The 22,258-nt window shown below is 37.0% G+C and overlaps 1 protein-coding gene across 2 annotated transcripts in view; it reads left to right on the top strand.

The window, feature by feature from the left end:
- Positions 1-22,258, top strand: part of PEX7 (peroxisomal biogenesis factor 7) — a 50,696-nt gene that overhangs the window by 22,317 nt on the left and 6,121 nt on the right. For both annotated transcript variants that reach the window (XM_058836638.1, XM_058836639.1), the window contains exons 6-9: positions 3,918-4,024; positions 4,426-4,539; positions 7,794-7,849; positions 14,073-14,172. In XM_058836638.1, the coding sequence (XP_058692621.1) occupies positions 3,918-4,024; positions 4,426-4,539; positions 7,794-7,849; positions 14,073-14,172 (377 nt within the window). The remainder of the gene's footprint in view (positions 1-3,917; positions 4,025-4,425; positions 4,540-7,793; positions 7,850-14,072; positions 14,173-22,258) is intronic.

Raw genomic sequence — 22,258 nt, 5'->3', positions numbered from 1 at the left:
AGACAGTTTAATAGATAAAGCAAAATCTGTGGATGCAAGAACAAAACAAGGAATTCATTCACCACTTTCCATGGGCAGGCAACTGTTCAGGCTTTTCTTGGAAAGCACAGTTCCATCATGCATAATGGTTACTTGGGAAGACAAATGCCATCATTCCAGACATCTCTTTCTTCCTTTTTTCTTCTTCCAGCTTTGTAGGTTAAGCAAGATGCCATGTGTTATGGGGTATCCCTGTGGTCAGCTGTTCCCACTGTGTCCCCTTCCAACTTCTTGTGCAGTCCCAGCCCTGCCACTGGCAGGGCACCATGAGGAGCTTGAAATTCCTTGACTTAGTGTAAGCACTCTTCAGATACAACCAAAGTATCACTGTTAGCAATGTTATTCTCATCTTAAATCCAAAGCACAGCACTGTACCAGCTACTCAGAAGAAAAACATCTCCATTTCAGCCAAAGTCAGAACAATTATCTCTGATAGAAACAGTCAGCACCATCATTTTAACATGCATAAAAAGATGGATTTTGTGTCATGAGAGTTGGGTTCTACTTTTAATTCTCCCACAGATTTTCTGTTTGATTCAGCCTAAATAATTTAATCTGGTTTAGTATTTAAAAATACATGTAAGTAAGCAAGTAATGTTAACTTGTGATCATTCAGTGGCATTGCAGAGATAGTTTAATTGCAATGGTTTTGGCTTTTTACAGGTGCATGTAGTGATACAACAAGGAGTAATGCTTTAAACTAAAAGAGGGTGGGTTTAGATTAGATATTATGAAGAAATTCTATACTGTGAGGGTGATGAGGCACCAGAACAACCAGAACAGGTTGCCCAGAGAAGCTGCAGATGCCCTATTCATGGAAGACCAGGTTCGATGGGGCTCTCAGCAGCCTGGCCTAGTGGAATTTGGTTCCTGAAAAACATTATACCTGACCTAGTTAGAGTCCTTTTCCCCTTCACTTAATGTTAAAGGTTTCGTGGGGTTTGATTAACCACCCAAATACCTAGCTCGTTTTTGTAGTTACTGTTACACCTCTGCACTGTTTGGCAATGATTGCTTAGCTGGTTGTTCTCACAGGACTTTGGAGATTATGGTTTATAAATTTGGGTAAAATATATCTGTGAGTAAAAAAGGTAGTATAAAATCTACATGAAATTTAAGTCTTAAATAAACTATATCTTTTCACTATCAGACAGTGTCATTCACATTAGCAGTCTTTATCCTGTGTATAAGGATGATGTACTTGTAGATTAGCATCAATTGAAAAGTTTTGAATAGATGAGTGTATATTGTGTAGTTTTATTGATTCGTCCAAGATTTCACAAATATTCATTAGAAAGAAAGCAAGCAAGTACAATGTATAAACAATTCTGAAATCATAATTATCTAATGGACCAGTAAAAATCTGTTGCCATAGAGAAATTTCTTCATACAAAAATAGCAATATTTTATGGGCGAAATGTTGGGTGCTTTTGTGGTTGCTTACTTTAGGCTGTCAGCTGGAAGTGTCTGTTAGTGAATATGATTGTTCTAGGTGTGCTTTCCTTGTACTTTCTGTTATTATGATCCTACTTTATCTTGTGGAAGAAGTGCATGCTCAGTATTTGCAGTACTCATGGAAATGTGGAAATCGCAAAATTTTTAACTGCAGCTTTTATTGAAATTAAATGTAAATATATGTATGTAATGGAAATTAATTTGAGGCTGAAATAAAGTTTGTTAAAATGTGCACTGAGTCAGGATTGCACTGTTTATCAGGGTTTTTTTTAATAATTAATCTGATTTTTAAATGAAATAATTGGATTTGCCTTTGGCTTTAAATCAGTCTTTTCTATTCGCAGAAAGGTTTACTTGCGTGTTGTGTTACTCCATTAAAAACATTTCACTGATAGTGCCAGCCAGAATTAATAACTGCTAAGTCTAGCATTTTCAAAGAAATTTAAGAAAAAAAAGGAAAATAACAATTTTTTTCTTTTTCTCATGCATCAGCATTTTCTGTTAAAAAGAAGTAATTGGGGCAATTGTATATTTAGTGTCAAAATTGATATTGGCTGAGTAACTTTTCCAAATGCTTTTGGCCCTCATAATGCTACTATAGCATCTCTGTATCAGTTCATTTTAGTTCACCTGGATTTATATATTTATTTGCTTGGGGAAAATGATCCTGTCTGTAGTGAAATATGTATTTCTCCTTCAAATCTATGTTATCTGATGAAATTAAAATAAAAGCTTTTTAAGAAGTCCATTATAATATCTCAGAAAGACTTAAAATTCAAACTGAACTGTCCTCTGTGGGCAAGGAGATTAGCAAGGCTAATAGAGAGTGGATGGGCGTATTACCTGTTTCTTTGCCAAAACCCTGCTGCTTGTGTTTCTTCCTCTCCATATGTTGCCCTGTTTTTATAAGCACTGTAGGGATGTTTGAGGCTTCACTGGCTTCAGGGTGCCCTTGTCAGGAGTGCTATCCATGTACTGAGCAGCAGTCTTCCTCTTGACAGTGCAGGAGGGGAGTGAAAGCAGGGAGGAATTGGGTGTTGTTCCCACCTTACAGATGGGGAGTTTATCCACCAGGAGTGAAGCGTCTCTCACAGTTGTGAGGGCTGAGGATGGGCCAGCCAACCAACACCAGAGCAAGCTCCCCATGGTCTCCGTGGTCAGAAGGATGGACTCACGACATGTAGTTAACCAAGCTCTCTCTGCCTTATTTATTTAAAGTTTCCAATTGTTTTAAGGGTTTTTTTGTGAAGTCTGCAGGGTCTGGTAGTTCATGCAATTAGGAATATTGCTGTAGCTCTAGGGATGGTTTTATTTGATCTGTAGCCAGTTTCTTGAAAAGAGCTATGATTTTTTTTTTTTTGCCCAGCTGTATATTTTACAGCCAGTGACCAACAGGGCACTAAAACCATCAAAGTGCTTGTATATAAATGGCGTGAAAATAACAAGCATAAGGAAATATCAATAATTTCTTCAGCAGCAGCATAAAACAGTGTTTTTTTTAATTTAGGTAGTATTGATACATGCCTCATCTAGCAATCACAAGTGTTTTAATCACCTTTTAGTGATTAAATTTGTCTCTTGAATGAACATAAGCATAATAATAAATTCTAATTAATTTTCTTTCCCAAAGTTAGAGAGCTAGAGAATCCATTTTTGCTGACACAAAGCTAATGCAGGGCTAATGAGAAAATCCCAATTTTAAAAATTGATAAGCACAGTTGTCCTGTCAGCTGATGCAGCTTTTTATGTCTTTACAAACCATTAGGAGCTGAATTTTTAAGAAGGTTATATACAAATGCTGAAGATCATTAGGGGTAGAAGTAAATTTATGTCTGGAGATTAAGAGAGAGGCACAGGTGATTAACAGCTCTTAAGCGGGACTCTTTTGCTCTCTGTGAATGTGCACGTGCGTGCGTGCTCCAAGGTTAAAGCACATGTTGTCTTTCGTATCTGTAACAGTTACAGTAGAATGACTTTATCTTCCAATATTTCAATAAACAAGAGTGACTGGAGGCTTTGTACATGATGAATACAGGTTATAGATACATCATAAATTTTTCTTTCTTTGAAGGAACTTTGAAAGAAGTTGTATATCAAATACTGTTCACTTTTCCTTGTGCCGAAAGCATGTGACTAGGTGGTACTTCTCAGATGGCTTCAAGAGGAAGCTTCTTCATGATTCTGATATTCTAAGTTCATTTTTAAATGGACCTTTTAAATGGCTCCTAGTTTAATTGAATGTTATTTGAGTCTTTTACCCTATCTCCTTTTAGTCAAATCTGAGTTTAAATAACAGTGGAAGTGTTAGTAACAGTGTTAGTTAAGAAACACTTGTCCTCTAAGTACTAATGGATTAACTAATGGATTAAGTGAATTCTGTAACTGATGCAACTGAACATTGATTCAATTTCTCTTTGTTTCAGGTGATCAGACATTAAGAATTTGGGATGTGAAAACCCCAGGAGTCAAACTTGTGATACCAGCCCACCAGGCTGAAGTCTTGAGCTGTGACTGGTGTAAATATGATGAGGTATAAAACCATTCATCCCACTGTTTTGCTAATTGAACCACTCTCATTAAATAGCAGGGGGTTTTACTGCATTATTGCATCTTCTCTTTATGAAAATATGCCTAGTTGCTTTGTTGCTCTCATTCACTATTACATCTCCAGAAGAGCTTTGTTCTAACAGATGGTCAACCCAGGAAGATAAGAGATTTTGCTTACTCTTTGTGTAATGGGCAGAGTAGTCAAGAGTGGAAAACAAGTTTGTGTTTCTTTGAGCTCTTTAATTTACATACTGGGGATGTCACTTCATTTATGATTTCTTAATCTGTATTTTTAGATTTTTCTAGATTTGTATCCAACATATGCATTGCTACAATTTAGTAATTAAATTGTTGTGATATATCTGTTTTTTATTACATCATCAGAACTTGCTGGTAACCGGTGCAGTTGACTGTAGCTTGAAAGGCTGGGATTTGAGGAACATCCGGCAACCAGTGTTCGTCTTGCTTGGTCATACCTATGCTATCAGAAGAGTGAAAGTAAGTTGAATTTTATTTCCCATTGACCATCGCTGAATTGTTGCACAATTTTTTCTGGAAGCCAGTAACATTTTATATTATCTAATAACTAGGAAAAAAAATCCCAGGATTTTAGGTGTTACAGTGGCTGTTCTTCAAAACTTTCAGTTTAGCACTGTCAGACATTTTGATGTTTTGTAGATTGCTGGGATTTTACAGTAAATGGCATTTTCAAAGTCAGTATATTTACACTAAGAGTGTTAGAGGGCTTGAGAGAGGGTTAGAACATTTACTTCAGCTAAATTATATGGGAAATTTGAGATGGGGAAAACACTTCCCCTTAATCATTTTTAAATGATGCTGTTCCTTTGTCTTTCCACCCAAAGGGACAATATTCACGGAAGACAAAACACAGAACACATTGTGAATATATACTTCTGTGTATACAAAGAAAATACTAATGCATTCCAAGAGATTTTGAAACTTTATGCATGGAAGGCTTCAGATTACTTTACTGGATCTTTATACAACTAGAACACACACAAATAAGAATTTTCTCTAGATGCACAATGACATTTTTTTCATCTTATATGAAAATATGCATTCAAATAACTTTTTTGGTTAACTCAATTTTTCAGTGTAAAATACTGAAACCAGCAAAAAATGTGAGAGTCAAATGCATCAATATCAAAGTCTCCTGAAAAAGGAGGTAATGCCTAATCCTTTCAAAGCCTCCCAGGATCAGGTTTGTTTATTAATATTTTCTAAGAAGTCTGAACTGGCAGAAAAAAAGTTATCCCGGGTTAGTATTTTGCTTCATATGTCTTGGTGTGTTTCTAACATATTTAGAAGTTACCATGCTTAGTTTGTAATTTGTCAGAAAAGGGTGTGACTCAGGTAGTCATTCTGTATCACCAATCCTTTTAATGGTCAGACAATATGAGAAGCTCCTGCTCTCCTTATCCCAGCTACCTCTGCCTGCTCTCCTGACTGGTGATTGATGCCGAGTCTTTTTTTTCTAATTTAATGCCTGCATGACTATTCACTAATCTGGCTGTGTGAAATATTTTTCATAGGAGAAGATGCATCCATGTGCAAAGAAGACAAACTGAGAGTACATGACTTTCATTCCATCTTACCAGGCTTTCTTTGCTTCCATTTCAAGACAGACATGGTCCCTGAGGACATAAGATATGACAGTGTGGGCCAGCACTTCGAGGTGGTGCAGCACATCTACACGTGTGTGGTGTAACTCACCAGTCACACTGTATTGTGAGAGGAGACCTGGATGCTGCCTCTACAGAGGCAGCTGCCCCTACTGATATCCCTTCCCCTGTGTTGTGCCGACACGAGCGATTGTAAAGCTGCAGCTGATAGCTCTGACTTGAAACCCTGTCCCTGAAAGTGACTCGTTTCTGTCTGGATCATTACGCTCTTTCGATTTGTTGCTCAACCACACAATTGCAAGCCTTGACACAAAGGAAAGGGATAGGAGCACACAGTTTGAAGTGGAAAAGAAAGTGGAAACCACAAGTCTTGGCAGCAGTACACTCTGAAATTAGCCTAAACCAACCATGAAATCACTCTCTTCGCTTGCCTGTCTTTTGTATTCTGTTCACTTGTTCAGGGGTTGTGTTGACTGTCAGATCTGAGGCTGGCAAGGAATTCTACCCAACACAATACTATCAGGATTCCTGCAGATTTCTTACGGTCTTTCACTGCAGTACAGGGCATTATCAGCACACGGAGGTCATCTGGAGTCCTTTTTGGGAGATTTTGATATTGGTGCATTTGATCCTCACATTCTTAGCTGGCTTCAATATCTTACACAACATAGTTACAGTTTCTGAGTTTACCTAAAAGGATATCTGGGTATGTTGGAATCAGGATGGATGAAGTGGTGGTATCTTCTCACTGTAAACAGCTGTTCAGATGATAAAACTGTAGTAACTTAGAGTTAAATGGAGCAAAATTTTCTCTTGTAGCAGAAAAACATTATTCAAGTTTTCTCAACTTACATGTGTAACGCTCTGCTAAGTATTTTGATAGATTTTGCTTAGGAAAGTTTCTAGGATACTTAAGGTTAATGACAAAGTTTTAACAGGATGGTTTTGCTTTATCTTAAACTATGTGGACATGCAAAGGGGGCTTATGGAAAGTGTACCATTATTTTTTGTTGCCCATCCAACTTCTTCCCCTGTAGTATTCATTTTCCTGAGGTGCAGAACCTGGGGGGTTTTTTTCCCCCTCAAAAAAAATTTGCAGGAAGTCTGCAGAGGTTCAAGTTCCAGCATGCACATCCCTCAGTTCTGCTGTAGCAAAGACAACTCTGTCAGCAGAGTTCAGTAGCCATCAACATACACTGCTCTCTTGGCAACCTGAGCAGTTGTGGCAATAGCCCAGACTTAACTTTTGACTGTGTAGTTGCTGTGAATAATATTAGAAGTCTTGCAGGAAGACTTACCTATGAACCATAGTGTGGGGGACCTGCATTTCAAACTCAAATTATGTCAGTGGCTTGTTGTATTTCCTGCTGAGAAATACAGATTTTAAAATAGTCGGAAACTGAAGGTTGCAAAAACACTAGAGCTGAGATAAATAATTTTTGCATAACTGCATCCTTCTTTTGCCGCAGTTCTTAGACCAGTCTGTTAGAGTCCATGGAAGAGTGTATCCATGTATCATGGAAGAGCATGTCATGTAAAATGCCCTGTAGGAGAGGGGAGCATCCTGAAGTGATGTTATATTGCCTTCAGTTTTTCCACTTCTCTCCATTTTTCCCATTTGTATAAATAATTTCAAAAGCATAGCATATCAAATTGATGACAGTAATATATCTTATATTCTCTGTTGTATGGCACAGATTTTGTCTCTCTGAAAATAATTAACTGGTCACATAGCTGGTTTGAAACTTGATTTATATAACGAGATGAAACAACTTATTAGTCAAAAGCAGAATTTAATGGCTGCTTATGACTATTCCAGAACTTCTTAACTTTACAACAGAGTTATATGGTACTGCTGTAATGAAATCTAAGCCAACTGGGATCCCACAGGGCATTCCTTGTGATTATTAATTCTATGATTCCTTGTAATTAGAAGCATGGGGGAGAAATACACTGATGTAGTCTGTTTTGTAGCAGTGTGATGTGGTACCAAGACAAATTTAGATATTTAGAACTATTTTTAGTAAATGAACTAAGTTTTTGATAACTTACTACTTACCGTAAGTCTGCATATGTTCACAATGTAAAAGTTGTTTTGTTTTCTTGCAGTTTTCACCATTCCATGCAACCATATTGGCCTCTTGCTCCTATGATTTTACTGTAAGGTACAGTATTTTCTCTAACTGGATAAAAATAGAAAGATGATCTATTTTAATATGGCTTGCAATAAAAAACAGTTCCAGAGTGGATATACAGAAGTGTAGTTAATATTGCTGTCAGATGCTTCATAACCTATGTTACAAATGCATGGGTTTGTCATTAAAGGCCAGCTCAGTCACTATGCCAAGAAATATCTGCTCTATCAGATGTTTTCTGCAATCCTTTTCACATCACTCTACTGGATGTAGAATGTTGCATCCACCTGTGATAATGTCTGATAAGAAGATAATACCCTCTTACTTTAGTTAATTTGTTAAAATTGTTCAAATGTTAAAAATTACACATTTTTATTTATGCTTTTTATGAACAAAGCTTTTGTCCTACCGGTATCTGAGGAAGCTTTAGTAGTGTTCCACAGTGCGAATGCTGAAGCTCTTTAGCTCTTCTTCAAGTTCCCCTGGCTGCTCATTATATCTGATACTGCTGAAGATCTCATAGTACAGATGTTTTAAAGCTAATTTAAAGTCCTAAAGAAGTTTGATTTGATACTGGGATTTCTCTAAGGTACACAGTGTCCTAAGTCAGTACACCATGAAGTATTCCTGAATACCTCAGTCCCATTCTTTGATCTACATTTTAATTTTCTAACATGGACTGAGTGTAGTAGGCAGTAGATTAAGAAATGGGAGAAGCCCTCTTGCCTCTATAAAGGACTGCAAAGTTATCCCACTTGTCCAAATCATCTCAAGTAATGTCACTTCTGGTTGTGTTCCGATTGGTCTGCCACCAGGCTTAGAGAGGTTCTGTTGCCAAAGGGTTCTGTTGCTAATTCTCAGTGCCTGTATATGTAACTAAACCATAAATCTATCCAGTCTTCTGCCATAACATTATATAAAGTTGCATCATGAAGTTAACACATTAAGCACTGACACGACTTGATTGTGTTGTCATGCTCTTCCCCTTCTTGACACCAACTATATATCCTTCAGGTTTGGCACTACTGTGCTTCATGCAATATTGAAATCTAGTGCAATTTCAGCTCTGACATTCTTGTATGTGGAAGTGGTCAGAAAAGATGGAGAGCTACTAGCTCACAATGCATTGTGTCTATAAATGCAGAGCTTGGGGACCTCCTCACAAAATTCACTCTAGGCATTATTTTTCTGTTCAAATATTTACTTGTCATGACTAGGGAGAGACAGCAGAATCAAAGAGATGAAATAAAGATTTTTAACAGTTTTCTAAAACTGTTTGATCTGGTATGAGTGAACAAACGACAAAGAAGGCCAGGTGAAAGTCTTTGGAAGAGGTGTCACAAGCAAAATATTCTGTATAATGGAGGAAAATTGTTGTCCTAAGAATTTGGGTATGTAAAGACTATATTGTACCTCTACCACATACTGTCATTTTACTGGATGCATCATACACTCCACAATTACATACATGCACACATCCTGTCATATATGCACGTGTGTGGACACACACACACATTTCAATTTAAGAGTAAAAGTCCTTGATTTTTATATAAAAGGTGGAAGAAGTGTAGGGATTCTAATACATGACATTAATTATAGATCTTGTTGAGTCTACTCAAGGCTTGTGACTTTTTAGCCCCATTTGGTGGCAGGGGGCTGAATTTTAATTCGTAGAACAGCATGGTATGGCAGTCCCTTAAAAACAGATTCATTGCTGTGTTATTTTAATAGCAGTTTAGTTATGATGCTGTTCATTTATACTCTTCTGTTTGAAGAAGTCAAAGTTGTGTGTCTGTTTGAAGCTCAGAATTATCTGCAAGCATTAGTTTATAATAGATAACAGAATAGAGCATAGTACTGGAACAATCCTTTACTGTCGGAGCTCTGTAATCTTAGAGGTTACTGAAGCTTTATGGTTTAACAGCTGCAAATCTTAGTTCAGATTGTCAAACTGCCATGTAAGAGGCAGGGTTTTGTTTGTTTCAGGTTGTACAGCTAGTTTGGCACATAATCACAACTATATATCTAAAAGAAAAAGTAGTGGGTTGAAAACAAAGTTAACAATACTTAGCTTCCTCCTTTGCAAAGAGTATAACGATTGAATGTGAGTGCTGTAGCCAAGCTACTGAAGAGAAACCTAGGAGCTGAGAAAAAGAGGATGTTGGTTTGAACTTGAGTTTTTACATACCTTGGTGTAATGATTTATAATCTCTGTCCAGTAAATGCTTCATTCAGACGAATTTTTTTCTATAACATTTCCTTACTCTTCTGAAGAGCTCAGAAAAAATGTAGGCTAATTAAAGAGCAGATTGAACACAAATGAATCATTAAAATGTCAGGAAATACACAAAGTACTGTAACATTTCCAGAACTACTTTAGGTCTGCCTGCATATTCTTAAACATTATCTCTGTCAAAATTCAGTTTGGAAGAACATCAGTGTCGTGTTTTACTGGAATCACCATTGGGTATTTTTGGACTCTTCAGTATAAAAAAGAAATCATGGTGCATTAGTCACAGACAGTGCTCACCAAAATCTAAACAGAGGATCTGATAAATTATAGAGCTTCATTAAGCTGGTATCAGGCCAGATCTTGAATCATATTCACAGAGTATGTCCCTAATATCTGTCCCTAAGGCAGAAAGGCAATTTTTGTTAAAAGTTGTACTATATTGGACATCATCTCTGCAACACACTGTAAGTTAAACCACTATCTCCAGCTCTCATTACTATGTACAAGTTCAGTAACTTGGATCACAAAGAAGTCTTACAGAATAAGGCTGATGCTAAAATAAACTGTGTTTCACTTCAGTTAGGTATCCTTATTATCCTTGTGGTTTTTTCCTGGCTTTTTTCCTTCAAGGTGAAAAGGTGGTTGTTGGCTCATTTGTTCTCTTTTTTTTTTTTTTTTTTTTTAATTTTCCTTAGATGGAAATTGTCCTTTTATACTCAAATTGCTTCAGAATGTTGATACTTCACTGGAAGTGTAATGAAATAATTTCTTCAGAACATTGGTATGGAAACAGTTAGATGTTCCCAGTTAATGCCTCAAGTAACATCGTTGCTCTGATTGGCCTGTATCCAAAAGTAGTTTGACACTAAGCTCTCCTCTGACAAAAGCTTTTCTAGTTTGCAGGAAGAACTTTTACAAGTCAGCACAGGAATTAGGGAATAGGAGCAGGGGGATGAATTGTGTGATACACATGTAGTAAACTAGCACTGAGTTCTGTGTTGCTCTTGAAAGGTTCTTGGCTTTATAAATCCACATTCTACTGTGACTTGTGCCTGGTGTGATTGTGTGTGAAAGCTAGCATTAGTCATTGAGTGGGCTTTTATGGAAAGCAGCCTCTGAACAGCTGATTCACACCCACCTAAAAGTATGATGTATGAGGACATAACATAAGAGCATTAGTAAAGCTTTCATGAATAAATATTTATAATAAATATTTTTTTCTTACTCAGAAGGATGTAGACTTGATGAGTTGTTTATTGTGCTTCCATCTGTGCATTTTCATTGAATCATTTCCTGGAGTAACTTGTGAACCTGTTGAAAACTTAATTAGATTTGACAGGAAACTTGTAGTCTAAATTTACTAAGCTTTTACAAATTTAATGGAAACTTATGAATATGCAAGAGGGGGAAACCCCAAGTACTGCCTTAAGGAAGGTAAGGGATGTAGCATGAATTCCACCACAAGTGAGTAATCTTCTTTCTGATATGCTAGCTCCTCATCATGCAGCAACAGACACTGGGACCTGGAATGATACTTGCTACCTCTGTTTTCCCAGCCAGTGGTGAAGGTGCAGGGGCACTTGGTAAGGGTAGAGTGGGGGTGAGGACAAGGTAGAGGATATGCAGGACAGACTGTATTTGGGTTGGTAAAAGTGATCTGGTTAGGGAGCACAGGTCTTTGTGACACTGCTGTGGGTGTTACAAAGTACAAAATCCATAGCATGAGAGGTTTTTCTCTTACCATGTCTTGTTCAGTATAAGCAGTCTACTTGCAATACATATGCAGCTTCTGAATTGTGCCAGATACATGTAAAACAAATAAACTTTAGAGAAAAGAGGGAGAAGTTATACTTCTGACAATTCCAGCATTAAAAAGTTTAAGAAGATACACTCATATCTAGGTTTTGGGTTTTGTGATCAATGCAGATGTGACTGAAGTTGTGACTTCATACATAATATGGATAAAAATAGCAGTTCTAGATGACACACTTGTGGTTGTACAGGCTGTACAAAACTGTAAGGGACCCTAAAAGCCTATGTGGTTGTCTGGTCCATTTTTTAAGTTCACGCCACTAACCCTGTAGATACACTTACAACTGAAGTAATGCAAGCATACCTACTTGTGTAGGTCCTGCTGTGGTAAAACAGTGTCTTAGAAAAGTTGCATTTCCCTCTCAGTCTGCAGAATGTGATGAATGTTGACTCTGAGGAAAATATTGTTGTCACCATGGTGGTTTTGGAGGCTGTGCTGTAGACAGTGTTTCTTGCTTTGGATTGGAAAGTTGTTATGAGAACCAGCATTAATTTGTCATCAATGGTTCTCAGTCCTGAGACTGAACATTTTTTTGAGCTTTCACTAGTAATTATTTATATATTAAAAAAGGTATCAAAGCTTCCTGTCAGTCTCTTGAACTTGAACTAATTTGCAGTATTAAATTCTAAACTGCTGCCAACTTTTTACAACATGACTTCATATAAGAAACACTATATTGCCCTACTATTTTAAAAATTGATCAAAAGGTATTTTTTTAGGTTTTTATTCATGTAAATCTAAAGTTACCTTCTTTAATCATAGTTTTCAGTTATGAGCATCTGTCTTTCAAGAATTAATAGAGGGCTAATGTGCTAAGGAGGGCTAACACTGTTACGTAGAAACAACAAGGTTTGTTTCCTTACCTTCTTATGAACAAATGTGGGAGGATGAAAACGCTGAGATGGTCTTTTGCTCCTCTCTCCTGCAAAATAAGTTGTTTATTTTAGATCTCAGGTACTAGGAAAAAATTAAGAGGGTTGTTGCTATGGCATAGCCATTGTGCTGATACCACTCTCCTTGTTTATGAAGGAAATAACATCTACTTATTAAACAAACTGACCCTGCTGCCTCCAGTGTTTGCTATTTTACCTGAATTGGTTTGAACTTAGAGTACTTCCACTGTAGTTGGTCTGATAATGAGCTGTTCTTGTTAAGTATTGTCACTTTTCCCAATAAAGGCAAGGCAAAGAGACCTCTATGATTGTTACAGAAGTAGTAAAGCATATAATTGACCCCTGTGTGAAAATCTGGGCTGTAGAAAATATGATTACAGCTGACAGCCCACAAAATATGTTGTGCTGTGCAGTCTGCGGACTTTCTCAGCAGTATGTACAACACAAGAAAGAGAAACAAATCTTTGCTTGGTGCCATCATTTTGTCAGCGTATTGTTAGCTGAAGGTTCTGGGGCTTAATCTTTTTTTTCATGACTGAGGTCATGAATTTTACCTATATTTTAATCCCATCTACTCTTAGATCTCTCATACTTGCTGTTAATGGCATTGATGGACACTGCATCTACTGGGACAGTAGCTGGAAGAAGTAGAGGATCTCAGAATTATTATTTTCTAAGAATTTTTTAACAACCAAGGCTCAAAGGAAAAATTTCTTTTAAAAATATTTTAAAAATATGAACTAGTGGAATTTACTGTGTAATGCATATCTGTGTAGTACAAATTTGTTACTAAATTGTAATATTAAATTTCTGTTTTACAGGAACACAGTCTCAAAATTGAGAATGTGAATGACTGAGATCTCTGAGTGTGTAATTTTTATTTAAATAAAGACCCCATAGTTAATGATGTCGAAAACTGAGAAAAATCAAAAATTGTGCTAATATCTTTCAGGGATAAGATTCCCCAGCCATCAAGAAATATAGCAACAGTATTCTAGCCTATATTTTTTTCTTCTCTTTTAATAATGTCCCATTGACTGCTTCTTGGTGCCAACTTTGATCTCAGTTTCTGCAACAGGACACAAAGATGGCTTTGCCCAGTGGGGTTTAATTTATGCAAATCAGCAGATGGCTTTGCAGGAGTATGATTTGTTATGTTTCCTAAGTGGATGAGTTTGCTTTTTTAAATACCGTGGCAGCAACAGATTTGTCAATATCTTGCATTATGTTTTTGAAATGGCCTTTCAATTACTTTAATTGTGGTTTGTTTGATTTTTTTTTCCTCTCTCTCCCCCTCCTTTATTCTCTCTATAGATTCTGGGACTTTTCCAAGCCTAATCCTTTGCTGGAAACAGTTGAGCATCATACTGAATTTACATGTGGTCTCGATTTAAGTCTTCACAACCGTGGTCAGGTAAGAGCTGGGATGCATTTACTTTTCACTTGCCTGTTATAGGCGCTGTGGTCATGGCTGGGCTGCAGGACTCAGATCCTGAATAAGTCACCAGATTGCAGTAAGCTTCTGGAAGTGAGTCTGGCTGAATGCTTATCAAATAAACCTTATTTCAGGTCCATTTTTATTTGTGAAACAGTTCCTTGCATTGGTTGGGAAAGGAGGGCAGGACAGACTAAATTGAAAAATCAGATAACTGAAAGCCATGGTGAGCTCTAGGAAAATGAAGTATTTTGTTTCAGAAGGAAGAATAGTAGAGAAGAGTCTAGAATGCTAAGCTGAGATACAGAGCTTTCTTCCATCTACTTAAATCGCCAACTTAAATGTTGGTAGTGTCACACATGATACTGTTTAGAGGACTAGGAGAGGCTTAATCTGCGGCTGAAATTCAAAAACCCTCAGCTGTTAATGTGAATAATTAGAAACTATTTTATTAGTAGTTTTACAGTTGTTTCTGTTTTGTAAACAGAGGATTCTTTTTTGTAGTATGAAATGTTTTTTTAGACTAGAAGGTCTGAAAAACTGAAGTTAATTTTTACTTTAAAATGAGAAAGCCTTCAGTTTTCACACAAAAATTACTGTAAGCATATTAACTGTTCCTAATGCACTATTTAACATGCCAGAGATATAATTTGCATCTAGATTCTTCTCAAATTCACAGTAAAATTATTTTTTTACCCCAGATAAAAATTGCAACAGCTGCATTCACATTCTGTTTTGACAAAGCAAATTAAAACCATTATAATTTCTGCTGGTAAAAAGACATGAGAGAAAGGTGTAAGTTTTGCAAAATATTTAGCTTACTGCACATGGAACCATTCTAGCTAAATGATATCTTGATGGGTTTTCTGCCTGGTCAGTTGTTTCTTAAATTCTGTAGCTTCAGTGGTGCTGCAGTAACTGTACACAAGGCTATGCTGTGAACCACACAGGGGAATTTGTAAGGCTGAAAAAATCTCTCAAGGTTCAGGTTATTTTTCATCAGTGCAAGGCAAGAGTAATTAAAGGCCAGTTACTGGGCTATTGAAACCGAGTGACTGCATAGATGTGATTTGGTTGCATTGGGTCCAAAGGGAGCAGCAGGCATAGCGTAGTGCATTTAGGGCTTCACAGTCCCACAGCAGTGCATGTGCTGAGCCCAGTTCAGTTTTCCATGAAGCTGGTGTGGGTTTCCATGTGATCTGAATGAAAAGCGAAGATATTTTCTTTCATTTTGTATTGAGGATGTGATTACTTTGAGTATAAGCCCATTGCTTCATGGTAGATAATGAATTGAAAAAAAAGTGCACATGCACTTTTATGTTGAAAAGGGGAAAATAATGGTGTGCATACCCATCAACACTAGGACATTTGTGCATTCAGGTATCTTTTTTTCCACACAGAAATTCTACAAGTCTGATTTTGGACTTAGTGCACAAAATCTATAAATCTGGGGTACATATCCATATTTACTGAGTGCCAATGTGCGTTCCAGACAGAAGTTTGGCATTTGCAACAGCTTTGATATTCCTCTGGTTTTTTTTCCATTGAGTTGATTTAATGTATTCTGAGGGTTGGATATCACAGCAATGCAAATTGTGAATTGTGTTTTTTTTGAAGAAGTTTAAAAATATGTGATAAAATTTAACTCTCACTAAGTTAAAGAGTGAACACAAGGGAAATGTAACCCCCGTTTTTAAAGGAAGACCATGAGATACCACCTTGAGTATACTTTGTTCAGCTCTGAGTAGGACATGGACTTGTTGGAATGAGTCCAGAGAAAGGCCATGAAGATGATCAGAGGGCTAAAGCAAATCTCTTACAAAGACAGGCTGAGAGAGTTTGGATTGTTTAGCTTGGAAAAGACAAGGCTCCAGGGAGACCTTGTAGCTGTCTTCCAGTACTTAAACAGATCTTTTGAGAGAGCCGGAGAGGAGCTTTTTACAAGGACATGTATTGATAGGACAAGGGGTAATGGCTTCAAACTGAAAGATCATTGGTAGGTATAAGGAAGAAATTCTCTACTGTGAGGGTGATGAGACACTGGAACAGGTTACCCAGAGTTGTGGATGGAAGTGTTCAAGGTCAGATAACCTGGTCTAGTGAATGGTGTCCTTGTGCATGTCAGGGAGGGTTTGAACTAGATGATCTTTAAGGTCCCTTCCAGCCCAAACCATTCTGATTCTATGAACACCTGCTGAATAGTTGCTTCCAGTATGAGCCCTTGGAGTTTTTCCCTGTCTTCTGCATCCATCCAACAAAGATTATTTGCTTAAATTTTATGCTGCTGTTCCCAATATGTAGGTTGTCTTTATGTCTGTTCTTTATCAATCTGATTATGAGCTCCATTATTGGTTTTCTTCATTTATTTATTTGCAAGATTTGTGATTTTCACAGTGTGCTTTATAAGGAGTTATGATTTCAGATTTGAACTGCTTCTCTCCTCCGGGGAGAAAGAGAAGGATCCAGGGAGAATGTAGGGTATTTTATTTATAATGGAAAAGCTATTAATTTATACTCAAATTAAGTACCATTCTGGTCATTAACCTTTGCTTTCATTCTTAAAGATACCTTTTGTTGTCTAGACAGATTATGTTTTCTTTGGCTTTGCACAATGAACTTCAGCATTTTTGAAGTGCTTTTTACATGTCATGGAAAAAATTATCTGCACTATTGAAGGTGTTCAGAATAGAATTGTGATTAAGTAGCTAGTGATCTAGGAATTACAAGATATTCTTGTAGAACTGATTGAGCTTTGAACAGAACCCACAGGCAGAGAGTAGGTACACGCAGGCAATCTAGTTCTTGTGCTAAAGGAGGCAACATGTGGAAAAAAAATCTGGTCGTAAGGAATGTGAAGAGACCTACTAGTATTAGCTAGATGAAACAGTTAAACTCCTTTGTGCTTAATTAAATACTGTAGTATCTATTTTGGATTGTCTGCCTCTGTTTTTTGAAATAGAGTTTTATCTCTAATATAGATAGATATTTATCTCTAATATAGATAGAATAAATATAAATAGGTGTTTTTTGAAAGGTTTGAATTTTAAAAATCAGATGTTGTTTTGAGAGATTTTTTCCCACCATAATGTTAGTGTCAGATTCATAGAAATTTGAGATAACAAACTTTTAGGTGCATAGAAAAATGTGCATTTAGCAGTACAAAGCATTAACAGAAATGATCCTCTTTATATTCAGGGTACTTCTCTATTAAACTGCAAGTGCTGATGTGAGAGTTTGCCAGGCATGTTTTCCAGGAGAAAATACTCCCAATGCCAGCTTTCAGCCAAAGTAGCCTTGACACACATGAGAACCGTGACAAGACCCTAAGCACCAAAAATCTTTTACATTTGTGATAGCCTATAGTATAAAGAAATGAGCAAATATCTACCCTGTCAGCAACATTAAGAGGATGCAGTTTTTCAAACCAGATAGTTCTTTCCAAAGTTTAGTGATAAGAAAACCGGCTGAAGTTTGCTTCCTTGTATACACACTAGATAGACATAGGATGTATGTAGAGATTGAAAAATGGCAATCAGCTATAAACTCTTCCTTGCGTGGGGCTGGTAATGCTAGACCATGTAGTGGAGTTGTGCTCTGCGGCTCACTGGATTTCTTACTTCTCTCCTGATATTTACTTTCCCTGTATGTGATCTGTAAATGTTCTGATGGATGAAAAAATCATATGCCTTTAAGCCATCTCTTCCTGGGATTTTGCTGTGTTTACATTCATGTTTACATGCTGTAGGTAAATTCCTTTGGTATTATTTATGCAGCTTTATATAAAAGCAGCCTTTTTCTTCTGTTGTAGGTTAAATGCCGTATGGGAATCATGAATTAATTTTAAATATCTTCAGGGAATTCTTTAATGACACAGATAAAAGTACGGATCCTATAAACTTTTCCTTCTTATCTTGATTCTGAAATTATATATCTTTATTCTGAAATATTTATTCTTATCTTGATTCTGAAATTTATAAGTATATAAAGAATAGAAAATACACATGTATCATGAATGTCTTTAAATCATGGACAAAAAGATACCCAGCCCTTTCTGTTGCAGTTCTAAAACAATTTTGCCTAACACAAATGTAAAAAAAACCTGACACTCTGAATTTTGTCTGAAAATCTTTTTTGGCTGTGCCTCATATCTGTTCTGAACTCTGTAACGCAGCCAGTGGAAGGTATAAATTAATGATTTCCATTGAGTCAGGCTTTCTGTTGTGCTGCTGAGAACAGGATTAAGTGTCTCATGGGAACAGGAGAGGAATCTTTACATTTCTCTATACTTCTGTGCTATGAACAATGACATTCCTAAACTGCAAGGATATGTAATTTTCAGTGGGAGTGATGGCAAGTGGTGTAGTGGCTTAGAGCACTTGGTATGAGAAAAGCACATTAGACATCTGTGACATGCCAGATCAGAATAGGACTCCACAATGTACAGTGCTGAGGTGCTCCCTTTGGAAATTAAAAATGTTCAGCTCCAAATGAGAATGAACCAAGTATCAGTTCTCTAGTTCAAAATCATTTTTTATCTGAATGCATGCTGAAGTCTAGGTTTTAGAATAATTCGTGTACAGCACAGTGCAACTAAGTGTGATCACTGAGGATTTGCTTCTACTGTGATTGTGTGTGTTTGGATCATAATTGCACTACGAAAGGGCAGCTGTCTGTGTAAATAGCTGTTTCTGTCAACAAGTTTGAGAGGAAATTTGTTTTCTCTAACATTCTGGCTGCACCTCCTTATTTTCCCAGTTCTCCTCCCCATCCCGCATGGGATTGGGGTGAGTGAGCAGTAGCATGGTACTCAGTTGCTGATGAGGATTAAACCATAACACACACAACACTCCATATTATGGAGACAGTGATGGTAGCAGTGTGATACCCATAGCTCTTGTGCTCAGTGTCACACTGGTCTTGTGATATGGCCTTCCTGAATTTCCACTCTTTTCTTCCTAAAGCTGCAGGGTGTCACCAGCATGTTCTGCCAAGCCACAGTCTGCTCCTTCCTTGCACCTGGCCAGTGGCAGAGTTGAGAAGAGGTGCCTGCATTGGTCTGTTGATCCCATGAAACCCATGATCCCATGATGCTGTCCTGCATCACTAAAATTTTAATTTAATTTCTTACTAGCTGGAGGGAGGCCATGACCAAACTATATACACTTGACGACCATGCCCTGAAAGTAACTTGAAATCTAGTTCTAAATTCATCCAGCTTTATGGGATTTTTGGTCATTGTCAAGTTTTGGTGTGCAGGTTTATTCTGCTCCTTGTTTTTTTTTGTGCAGCTTTTGCAGTGTGCTGCATTAGCTGTGCCAACACAGGAAGCAGAAGGGACGGGAGGGGCTGCAGAAATTGGCTTAACCAGTATAGTAAAATATAAATGCAGATGATGCCTTTAGTAAGGCTGTTTGGCTAAGTATTTTGCTGTTCATTTAAGTTAATTGTGGATGCTCAAGAGGCCCAGAAATGTTGATTGTTCCATATAAAAGTGGAGTTACGTCTTGTGGAAATGTACAGAAAAAAAAGACATTCTCAGTTTTATTATTTTGATCACTTGCTCTTATCTTTTACACTTAATTACTGAGGACCTGATAGCTTCCATCCAGCTGTTGTGGCTATCCCACTGCTGTAATTATAACACTATCTGTATTTTATTTTAGTCTCTCCTTATGGTCCTTCTCTAGGATGCTACTAAAGTTATGCAGTTTCTTTGATTCTTTGAGATAAAAAGAATCTACTAACCTAATTTCAGAGTGGATTTTTTCCACAAAATATCAAATTTCACCAGCTACAAGTGTTAATCCAATCTGACCACCTTACTGAGTTGGAGGGGCTAAAAACAGATATTCCTTACTGGTACTTACTGTATGTCTTTCCCAAACTGTGAAAATTAAACTTTCACTGTCTAAGTCAAAGCTAGGCACTGATGAGTAATGGCCACTATTTGCCATTATCAGCAAAAGTCTCTTGGTTTGGAAAGGTTTCTGTCAAGCATCACAATTTTGTAAAAGCTGCAAGTGTTTGGAGAGGAAAATCAATTTTGATACTGAAGTACTTGGAAGGATGGGAGACGGTACTTTCTTATTTAGTAAATGTGTTGCTTGTGCATTTTATTTGGTGTAGTGGCTTACAAATACTTGCTACTTCTGTGAGCCCCATCTTTTACTCAATGTAGTGGATTCTGTTACTCTCCTGCGTGACCAGTAAATGTTTGAGAAGTCCCAGTGAATTTCACTAGTAGAAGACATTGAATTGCATTGAATTGTGCTCTGTGGAAGACAGCAGGATTTTGCAGCTGTTACTGAAAATACTGTTCGTCTTCTGATTATTTGTGATTAGATCCCAAAAAGAAGGAACTGAACTTAACTCTGAACTGAAGGATAAATTTGAAGGTCAGATAAGGTCATTAGAAAACAGTTTCACTGATGTAAATTGACTGGATTTGGGGTCACCACGGTCAGTATCAGCACAGAAAGGTATTTTGCATTTCCAATGTATCTTCTACAGAACTTAAAATTACCAATTAAGCCAGTTCTTGGAAGACTGAGGTGATGTCTTTCTTCGAATTTTTAAAGTACAGAGGAATTGCTACCAAATCTCTGGAGATTTCAAGGATTTTTTTTCTAACCTGCAACTCACATCTCCATTTCCTTTACAACTTACTGATGAAAGCACACTTAGAAGACTTGCATTTAGGAATGTGTGGCATAACTTCCAAGTCATCTTCCCATTGCCCATGTCAGAGCAACAGAAAAATTGATGAGCAGCTCTTGGCTTCTTAGATCAGTTCTTAGTGACATATCTTTGCAATGTGAAAAATAATGCCCCTCAAGTCTTTTATCTCTTTTTTCCGTTGAGAAAGAAACAGATTTTTTAAGCAGCATTTGGAGCATCTGTTTCTGATAACTCTAGTTTGAACCTAGATCTTTATAAGAAGTTCTGCTCCAGAGTTTGTTTCATTTTGTCTTTACTGGAAATAATAATTAAATGAAGGTGTGTTTTTTCAAAAGTAAATTTAAAAAAAAAAATGGTGTTACTGCACCATTGCAGTGAACTGCATTGAAAATAAAAACTTTTATTTGCAAACTCCCATCACTTTCACTTGCATGTAAAGGTTGGCATTCTGCAGTTCACTCTGGCAACTTCTAAGCAAACAGGCCACAGTAATGGTCCAGATTTTCTTGAAGAAAATAAGTATTGAATGAATTTAAACTCATGCATGATCCATTATGCACTTGACCAATTAGCTTCAATGTTCACCTGTGAAAATAATTTGATGAGTAGCAAACCTAATAGCTTGCTTTATCTTCAATTAATCTCAATCCCACGAGTTTAGAGGATGTTCGGGATCCTTCAAAAATACATAATAATGATATAAATAGACCATTAAATTCTGTTTGAGAAGACACAGAAGATAAGAAACTAAAAGAGGAAGGGAAACACAACTAATGGGAGTCCAGAACTGATTTTTTTTTTTCTGACTCTTCTACAGAAGAAAAAAAAAAAAAGAGTGGTTTCATTTGAAAATGGGGTGGGGAGAAGCTGAGAAATGGGTCTCTCTCAGGCACATTTATGTATTATCATGTGATTCATTATGAGCACTCTGGAAACTCAGTGGCACCAAGATAGTTCTGGAGATATTAATCTAGAGAAGGCTGTACTTTGTTCTGATTAAACCCTTTCATAAAGGGTAATTGAACTCTTAAGTTTTTAGTTGTTCTTTTGAATATATTTAATCTTGATTAGGGCTTGCAGATTTATTGTGCCTTCAAGTACTGAATAAAAAAAGTTGGTGGCTAACTTGGGAGTTTTCTCTTGTTCTCTTGCTTCTTCCGAACAGTAAAGAGGCAGAATGTCATGCAGGTAATTGCACTAGACTGAATGGATTGCCCTCGGGTGCTGGAAAAGGTCTAAGTCTATTGCAAGGCAAGATGATTGTGATGAATAGGAAACAGAGTGCCTGTCAAAGGAGTAAATCAGTTAGTGAGTCAATGGAAATGGCCCTGATAAATGAATGGATGTCAGTATTAAATCAGTTGGTGGAAAACATTGTTATACTCTG

The sequence above is a fragment of the Poecile atricapillus genome, chromosome 3 (genome assembly GCF_030490865.1).
Source record: "Poecile atricapillus isolate bPoeAtr1 chromosome 3, bPoeAtr1.hap1, whole genome shotgun sequence".
NCBI classification, from domain to species: Eukaryota; Metazoa; Chordata; class Aves; order Passeriformes; family Paridae; genus Poecile; species Poecile atricapillus.
This window is presented reverse-complemented; position numbering and strand designations above follow the sequence as displayed.